At 42.7% G+C, this 9021-nt stretch overlaps 1 protein-coding gene across 6 annotated transcripts in view; it reads left to right on the top strand.

Moving 5' to 3' along the window:
* PTCD2 (pentatricopeptide repeat domain 2) overlaps nucleotides 1-8723 on the top strand; it is a 29497-nt gene extending 20774 nt beyond the window's left edge. For 4 of the 6 annotated variants that reach the window (XM_059061785.2, XM_067031131.1, XM_067031136.1 and 1 more), the window contains 2 exons: nucleotides 3915-4028; nucleotides 7762-8723. In XM_059061785.2, the coding sequence (XP_058917768.1) occupies nucleotides 3915-4028; nucleotides 7762-7986 (339 nt within the window). In that variant the 3' untranslated portion in view covers nucleotides 7987-8723. Of the gene's footprint in view, nucleotides 1-3914; nucleotides 4029-4379; nucleotides 5107-7761 lie in introns of those variants that run through there. The other 2 variants (XM_067031132.1, XM_067031135.1) reach the window with 2 other exon arrangements.
* The last annotated feature ends 298 nt before the right edge of the window (nucleotides 8724-9021 follow it).

Raw genomic sequence — 9021 nt, forward strand, 5'->3', positions numbered from 1 at the left:
GTTTCGCTGCTTTTTTTATCATTTATTTGTTAACACAGGTAAATGTTGTAATGTTTGTTTCTCCTACTCACTAAGGCCGCTCTAAAGTTCTAGCTCATGCTGGGAAGTCCTAGGCCACACCGGTAGGAAAGGAGACAGGACTTATTATTTCTCATAAATCCCTTGTGGCAACATCTCACCTATATGTTTAAGAATTGCATTTGGCTGGAAGCAGTGCAGACTCTAAAAAAATACAAGAGTCTATACAAATTAGAGGATTTCTTTTTTCTTCCAAGTAGAAAACCAGAGGTGGTCGGTCTAGGTCTCTGGTATGACATTCCGTGATGTCATCAGAGACCTGGCCTCTTGTATTTCCATACCACTATCCTAAGCACGTGACTTCTATCCATTACATCGATTCCAGCAAGAAGTAGGAGAATGCAGGAGGACAAAGAAGTTGGTCCCTTTTAAGAATGCTTTCCCAAATGTCTCACCCAAAAACTTGTACTTACATGTTAATGGCAAGAGCTTAATCCCATGACCACATCTAGTTGCAGACCAACTTGAGAAATACAGTTTTTGAGTTCCGTACATGACAGCATCAGTCAAAGTCAGGGAGCTCTGTTATCAAAACAAAGAAGGGAAATGTGGATATTGGTTAGAAAATTAGCAGTCTCTACCACACTATGCTATTCTACTTCAAATATAGCAAACTTAAAAAGAAAAGAAATGCAGATGTCTGCATGTTCAGGGCTTCTGTTCCTTTGTGGTCAAAGGTGTCCAGTGACACATTTCTTGAGGCCTCAGAAAATCAGAGGGGTGGGAAGTATGTGTTCTTTGACTAGTTTTTCTTAACAAAAACTCCCCCTGCTCCTTGCTAATTCAATTTTCCTAGCTTTTTGTTTGAAATCTGTAAGATTGAAGCAATGCACTGCACCCTGATTTAGCTTTCTTTCTTTTTTTTTTTTTTTGCGGTATGCGGGCCTCTCACTGCTGTGGCCTCTCCCGTTGCGGAGCACAGGCTCCGGACGCGCAGGCCCAGCGGTCATGGCTCACGGGCTTAGTTACTCCGCGGCATGTGGGATCTTCCCGGACCAGGGCACGAACCCGTGTCTCCTGCATCGGCAGGCGGACTCTCAACCACTGCGCCACCAGGGAAGCCCCTAGCTTTCTTAATTGTACCCTGAGACTTCAGTTTGAGACAAGCTCCTAGCTTTACATTTTTTCTTTGCCTTTCATCAGTAACTGCCTCATCTATGTTGCCCTTCAGCAGTATAGTTCAAGGTGTTGAACCTTACTCTTGAAATCCCCACTGAATCAGGGTTAGTTGCTGGAGGCAGGAGAGAAACTGGGAAAAGTTAGGAAGAAAAGTTGAACTCTTTCAGAAGCACATCATTAATAGTTTCTAGCATGAGCTCCAGGAGGTTTATCCCTGTAAATTGCTAGGGGACCTACACTCCCTTTCTCATTTCTCATTGTTGAGGCTCTACTCGGTGCCAGGCACTGCAGATGTGGCAACAACAAGGTAGACTTCTCCTTGCCCTTGATAGGACAGACCACTGCCAACCAAATTGGGATTGGTTTTTACTAACAAAACTGTTAAGAACTACTAAGACTTGGAGATTTTACTCCACTTCTGAGCTAATGAGTTAACCTGCCACAGTTTTGTGGATGCTGGTAGAGAACACAAGACACCGAGAGAAGAAGGACAGTTTATCACTCACAGCAATAGCAGTAGCCAAAGGATTAGCATTTTTTGCAGCAGTTTCTTGCGCCCAGTTCCCACAGAACGACATGAAGAGGTCTATATGCTTCTTGCACACACAGGGGATTACATTTTAAGAGAGGAACTGTGAACGTGGGGAACCCATATCTCTTAAATTGGACAGTAAGCATACCCGCCCTCTGCTTTGGATGAGACACCATCTGTCTTCCCAAGGCTGCTGGCTGTACAAACATCCTTGAAAATACAGTCAGGACTAAAGACAGTCAGTGCTTCTGCCTGACTGTGAGAGACCCACGGAATGTTCTCTCCCTACAGAGCGTTTTGCTTGTGCTCCAGAACTCAACTTAGATCACTTCTTTTGGAGTTAGGCTACTTGGGGCCATTTCATTGTGTTCTGCAGGACCAAAGATAACCCCTCATCCCGATCAACTGCTCAACAAACATACAATGTTATAAAATGGACTATTAAGAGAACTTAGCTGGTTTGGTATAAAAAAGGAATATCTCTCCCAGAAAAACTATCTTTCCTAAAGATCAAGAGGCTTAAAAATGTTTATACCCTTTGTTTTTTTTTTTAAGAAGATGTTGGGGGTAGGAGTTTATTAATTTATTTATTTTTGCTGTGTTGGGTCTTCGTTTCTGTGCGAGGGCTTTCTCTAGTCGTGGCAAGCGGGGGCCACTCTTCATCGCGGTGCGCGGGCCTCTCACTATCGCGGCCACTCGTTGCAGAGCACAGGCTCCAGACGCACAGGCTCAGTAGTTGTGGCTCTCGGGCCTAGTTGCTCCGCAGCATGTGGGATCCTCCCAGGCCAGGCACGAACCCGTGTCCCCTGCATTGGCAGGCAGACTCTCAACCACTGCGCCACCAGGGAAGCCCCGATTTTGTAATTTCACTTCTGGGAATCAAGTCTAAGAAAGTAACAATTTTTTTAAATGTATGGCATTTATTAATATAATAAAGTATGGTATTGCTTTATTTGATTTATATGATGGATTGCTATGCATTCATCATTTAAAATGAGGTTTTATTTTTTCCTAAAACTTCTTGATGCTATGAGAAAATGTTCACTTTATAATAGACCAAAAAGCAGAATCAGATTGGGGGCGGGGGGGGGGATTAATATATTTGGAAGATAATACAGGAGATTATAAACAATGGTTAACATTAGTTGGTGAATTCTGAGTTATTCTCATTTTGTTTAAACTTTGCTGTATTTTTCAAATTAGACTAGTGAACATTGGTAATTGGGGTGCAGGGGAAATGTGTTCTTTTTTTCCCCTATGTGAATTGTATCTGATGGAAGGTAGTTAGTGTTATCATTTTGTTTTTTTGGGTTTTTTTTTTTTTTTTTTTTTTGCGGTACGCGGGCCTCTCAATGTTGTGGCCTCTCCGGTTGCGGAGCACAGGCTCCGGACGCGCAGGCTCAGCGGCCATGGCTCACGGGCCCAGCCGCTCCGCGGCATGTGGGATCCTCCCGGACCGGGGCACGAACCCGCGTCCCCTGCATCGGCAGGCGGACTCTCAACCACTGCGCCACCAGGGAAGCCCGAGTGTTATCATTTTGAAAGCCAAGTACAAGCATACAGTTTTGATAGCTATAGTATAAATAGGAGTGCCTCATTAACACTTTAACCAGCTTCCACTTTATACCTGAACAATCTGTGTGCCTGCAATTTCCTAACCAAAAAAATAAAATAAAAAGATACAGGTATCTTTTGACCGAGAGCCAGTCTTATGAGACTGTCTGATTGTCATATCCTCTGAATCTAGAGGAAATAGGGAAGAAGAATCTAATAGTAATGTTTGTTGAGTACCTCCTGCATGCTGATATTTCATTTAATGTTCACAGTAATTCAAAATGTGAGATGTAAAGGTATTGTCCTCATTTCACAAATAAAGATATTGAAAGAGATTAAATACCTGGCCAGAGTCACTTAGCAAGTATGTCAGACTCCAAAATCCATGTTCTCTCCATGTCTGCCTTTTAGCAAGTTTTGAAGTTGTGGTGTGTTGATTAGCTATTGGAAAACAAGTTTTGGCTGGTGGGCATTCATTCAAAGCACCTTTGAACTTGAGCAAGCAAATGAATTAGGAAATGGCATGAAAGCAGGGTAGATGCCTATAAAGGTAGGCTTATCTCACGGAGTACATTTCTCAGTGTTGATTACTAGCTCAATCTTGTTTTTCTTGTTTCTTCTTTTTATTCAGATTATGATTCATATCCAGTCAAATATGTTGAAAACCCTAATAGATATACTCAAGGATGCTACGGAGGGAAATCTATCAAGATTTGTGAAAAAACATGTGTTCTCAGAAGAAGTGGTGAGTAGGCGGTTTGCACAGAAATCCTGTAAAGGTGCAAGAACATTCTTTAAACTGTCCACCTGATACCTTAATCCTGTAGGCCACCTCTTTAAAGAGACTGTCCAATCTGGCAACCTCTTCGTTGTTCCTGTTGCTAGATTTCTATGTGTGGGTGCAGACTTTTCCCCTCTAACACAATATATCCTCTGAAATTCTAGGAAAACTTGTTCCTTTTACATTGTTCTTTTCCCCACACTGTCGTCATGGGTGTCGGCCCTCTTCTTTTTCTTTTTCCTTGTCTCCTTAAGCATCCAATTCCTTCTCCCCACGCCTCACTCTCAGTTGATGACCTTGCTTCCTGTTTCACAGAGGAAACAGAAGCAATTAGAGGAGAACCGCTGCCTCAACAACAGCCTCCTTGCCCCTCTCGCTCTCTGCTCAGCCTTCCCTCCTGAAGCCGTGGTGACTGGAGGCACCTCTCTAGAGCCTGGGAGCCCATCCCCACCCCCAGCCAGCCCAGGGCATCAGCCCAGAAGTTGTGTCGCCTTCTTTTGAACATCATCACTATTGCCCGCCTTCCCTGTGGATCATCCCCATAGGCAAACAGGAGGCTATAGTATCTCTCATCGTAACAAAAAGAAAATCTCCCCTACCTAAACAAGTAAAAAGACATACTGGCCTAGAGGGGTGGGATAGGGAGGGTAGGAGGGAGACGCAAGAGGGAGGAGATATGGGGACGTATGTATATGTATAGCTGACTCACTTTGTTATGAGGCAGAAACAAACTAACCCACCACTGTAAAGCAATTATAGTCCAATAAAGATGTTTAAAAAAAAAAAGACCTACTGGGTGTTTAGATAGGAAGACTCATCCTCATAAAGTCAGTTCTGCCCAAGTTAATGTGATCATGTAACATTTCAATAAAAATACCATTAGGTTTTTTTCTGTAGTTAAGGTTTAGTAGAAAGAGCAAACTAGCAAGAATAGCTGGGAAAAACTCTGTGAAAGAAGAGATGCTAGACCTGCCGGATATGAAACCATATATATTAAAGCTTTTCTAATTAGAACTGTGGTTTGAGCTCCTGAATAGACCAACTAATGGAACCATATAAATGCTTTGCAAAATTATGAAATAAAATTAAATAAAAATGAAGAGAAAGAAGCAATTTCTAAAAATTGACAGCAAAATGAAACAAATGAACCTTGTGTCATACCGATGGCTTAAGCACATAAAGAGGAATTATTGTAAGTCATTCGAAATTTAGTAATTTGTACATCGCTAGTCATATATAACCTACAGGGAAAAAAGACTGTGAGGAAATCATAAATTATTGGCAGTGATCATATTGTTAGTAATGATACTGGTATAGTCATTTTGACTAACCAAGGGGCCTGGCCGTTGGTCCTCCCCCAGCTTTTCTCCCTTCTCCCTGGCCTTTGGTAGCACGGTCGCAGCTGGGTTCCGGCTAGCACCTGAGATGGCAGGTTGGCAGCAGAGGGCAGGTGGCAGCTCCCCACCTCTGCCACACTGGCCTTCCCAGCCCTGTCCCATTCCTCACTCCCACCTGAAGGCTGGTAAAGGGAGCTTATCGGGAAACTAACTGGTTATGGTTAAATTTAAAGAAGCTTCTTTCTATTTGAGGTCTTAGCTCTGTGTAGGTTGTGACCGACCTAAACCTTTTGGGAGTGTGTTTAGAAAAGCAGGGGAACTAGAAATGTAAACTGGCTTTAAAGCACACGATCATGTGCGTGTGTGTGCAGCACTGACACAACTTCTGCTTTCTCACTAGCACTGATGTTAATTCTTCCTTAGACCTGGCCCCTCAGTATGTTGCCTGAGTTATACGACTGAAGCATCCAAACTTCTCACTGAAAAATACTCATTGTTTTTATCTGATTCTCCCCCTCAAAGCCTATAAGGCTGATTTACTTAGAAAGCTCACCCTCTAGTTCAGTGTATCCCCTGGTTGCTGTGAGGCTACTCAGGGAACTGCTTTGTTGAGAAGTGAATTGATCCCTAAAACTCCAGCAGCTTTTGAGCTGGTTCTAAATATCTTCGTGAGATTGCATGTGGAGTCTTAGGTTGTAAAACTCTGCATTTTACAAATGCTCTATTTAGTGTTTATGCCACCAGTTACTGGACATGTTTTATGTGTGGTAAGAAGGTGCTGTTGTGCCACTGGAGGAATGATAAAAAGAAATGCGGACTTTCTGCAGCACGATGACGGAAACCAATCCAACGTGAACTGTTTCCTTATTGACTTCTTTTTTAAAACTTAATTAACAAACGATGTCGTACCAGCTGTTTTCTGCTTCAGTTGTAGGATGGTCCTAGTGATACCATTTAATATTTATTTTTGTAGTGATTTAAGAGAACTGAAGTAGTTAAAGAAAGAAAGAAAGAAAGAAAAAAGAAAAAAAGAACTGAGGTAGTATCTGCAGTGAGAGCAAGGTTACCTCCAGCTTGGCTCACCTGCTTTGCTTCTTTTGAAAGCCATATGCTGCTGCATCTCACCCTGAACATGAGGACTAAACAAGCTATTCTTTTTAAGAATGTTAGAAGTGTTTAAACTTTACCTGAAGGTTCAGCGGGGAGGCCTTGTTTGAAAAGAAGGTGTGCAGGTTTGTGTTATATTACACAACCTGTGTATATGTGATAGACTCACATTCTAATTTTGAGCTCACTCATTTTTGTAGAATTAAATACCACTCATATACTTGTGATGCTAATATTTATACCTCTGGTCTAGACCTCGCCCCCATGCCTCATAATTGTGTAGCCAATAACCTCTGGACATGTCTGCCAAGATGTTTCACAGACATCTCAATCTTGTCCAAAACCGAACTCTTGATTTTCCCTCTCCAAATCTCATCCTGCCATCTTCCCCATCTCAGTTAATGACATCCCCCGTCTCCAGGTTACTAAAGGCCAAATTGCGAAGATGTCTGATGCCTCCCTTTTCCTCTCCCCTTCAACAATAGATCCTTTCAGTGTAATCTCCAAAATATACTTCATATATATCTACTTCTCCATCTTTTCTATACCTGTCCCAGTCTAAACCATCACCTGTTCTCATCTGGCCTATGATGGGGGCCCCTAGATTAGTCTCCACATTCTTGTACCCTCCAGTTCTCCACACAGCTTATTAAGTCTAAATCAGAGGGAGGGTGGGAGGGAGGGTGACGCAAGAGGGAAGAGATATGGGAACATATGTATATGTATAACTGATTCACTTTGTTGTAAAGGAGAAACTAACACACTATTGTAAAACAGTTATACTCCAATAAAGATGTTAAAAAAAAAATCTAAATCAGATCATGTCCCAGTTAGGACCTTCTGATGGCTTTTAGAATAAATTCCAAACAACTTACCATGAGCTAGAAAGCCCTACATCATTTGGCCCTGCCTCCTGCTCTGATCATTAAATTGGACACACTTGATTCCATGCTGTTTGACCTCCTTTCCCTGGCATGTTTCATCTTATAGTATGCGCCACTTGAACCCCCCTTTTATAAAATACCAGGGGTGATTTTTAAGTACTAATCCTGAATGTTGTTTATAGCTTATGGAATCCTTTATAGTTAGTTACACCTCTGTGTGCCCCAGTTACCCTGGTTTTTACCACTGTAGGTGCACGCTCTACTTTTTTTTTTTTTTTGCATTTATATCTCTGCTTCTTGGAAGATAAAGGGAACAAGGAAGAAATCTTGCAGAGACGTAACAATCTACTCTTCTTGCTTTTTTTTCAGCTGGTCAAAGTGAGGGAAAAAGTGAACGACGTGCCCACTCTTCTGGCCACATTTGATGAGCTGTATGGGAAACTGCACGTAAATGGCCAGGTCACCACTTACACTTTGGATGCTCTGCTCTGCCACACCCCCAGTGACAGGAAATCCCACACGGTGCTATTAAACAAGAGGACAGTCAGCCGTCGGACCTTCCAGCCGCTCAGCCAGTCCCTGTGGGCTGAGTAACACTGGGTTCAAACCATCCGTGGGTCTGAGTTGGAGGGGGCCTGCTTCTAGTGAATTATTGGCTTCCTAAGAAATCAGGCATCATACTCCAGTGTACAGTATACTAACACTTGGTCTCCTTAAATTTCCAAGATCATTGAGCGCTGGTGTGCTGCCTTGAGACGTTCATATGTTGTGCCACCAGGAAGATCTAGATACAGGCAAGCAGAAAGCTCGGGCTCCCGCGGGAAGGAGGCTTCCCCTTGTAAAGCGCTGAGGATCCTTGAAGGAACATGGTCATGGTCTCCAGGGGGAACCCAGTAAGCGCTAACAGGAAGGAATTTCACTGTAAGTGGCCACCTCCAGCTAATTTTCAGGGGGATAGTGGTCTGAAACCCTACTCTACCATGCTGGGAAATAGCCCCGGATTTTCTCACTGCTTCTGTCATCATTTACCTGTGACCCTAGACAAGATACTTGAGCCCTCCGTTTTTCATCTGTAAAATAATAGTGCCTATGTGAATCTCCATACTGACTTGAAATTTTCATTCAAGGTTCAGTAGGGTCAAGTTTTCTCAAAAATAAGAGAAATTAAAAGGTTCCTGAGAAAACTTGTTTTCTCAGCAGAACAAACAAAACCAGAATTTAACTCTCAGAACTGATAATAAGCCAAAACTTAAATGGTTACCACCTTGGTCATGGGCAATCCACGTGCTTTTCAAAAATAAATGCCAATAAAAACCACATAATGCTCTGTGTATCCCTTAGTTTTCTATATAGGTCATAAATATTTGGTCCTATAGTTTGTCTCATTTGTTAATGATTTTCTCTTTGCTCTCTTTGGATGTTTTATCTTTTGCAAATAAATATGTCATGACAGCCAGGTCAGAGCTTCCTCGTAAGGATCGGCCTCTTGATGGTTTGAAGGCCAGCACTTGGGGAGCTGGTTGTGCCTTTCCTTTCTGAGGGCCCACATGATGGTGAAGCATCCCAGCTGTCCGCCTGGAGTGCCGCAAGACTCCTTATTCAGTGCTGTTCCAAAACCCGGAGATAACG

Source organism: Kogia breviceps, chromosome 4 (genome assembly GCF_026419965.1).
Source record: "Kogia breviceps isolate mKogBre1 chromosome 4, mKogBre1 haplotype 1, whole genome shotgun sequence".
In the NCBI taxonomy this organism is placed as follows: Eukaryota; Metazoa; Chordata; class Mammalia; order Artiodactyla; family Physeteridae; genus Kogia; species Kogia breviceps.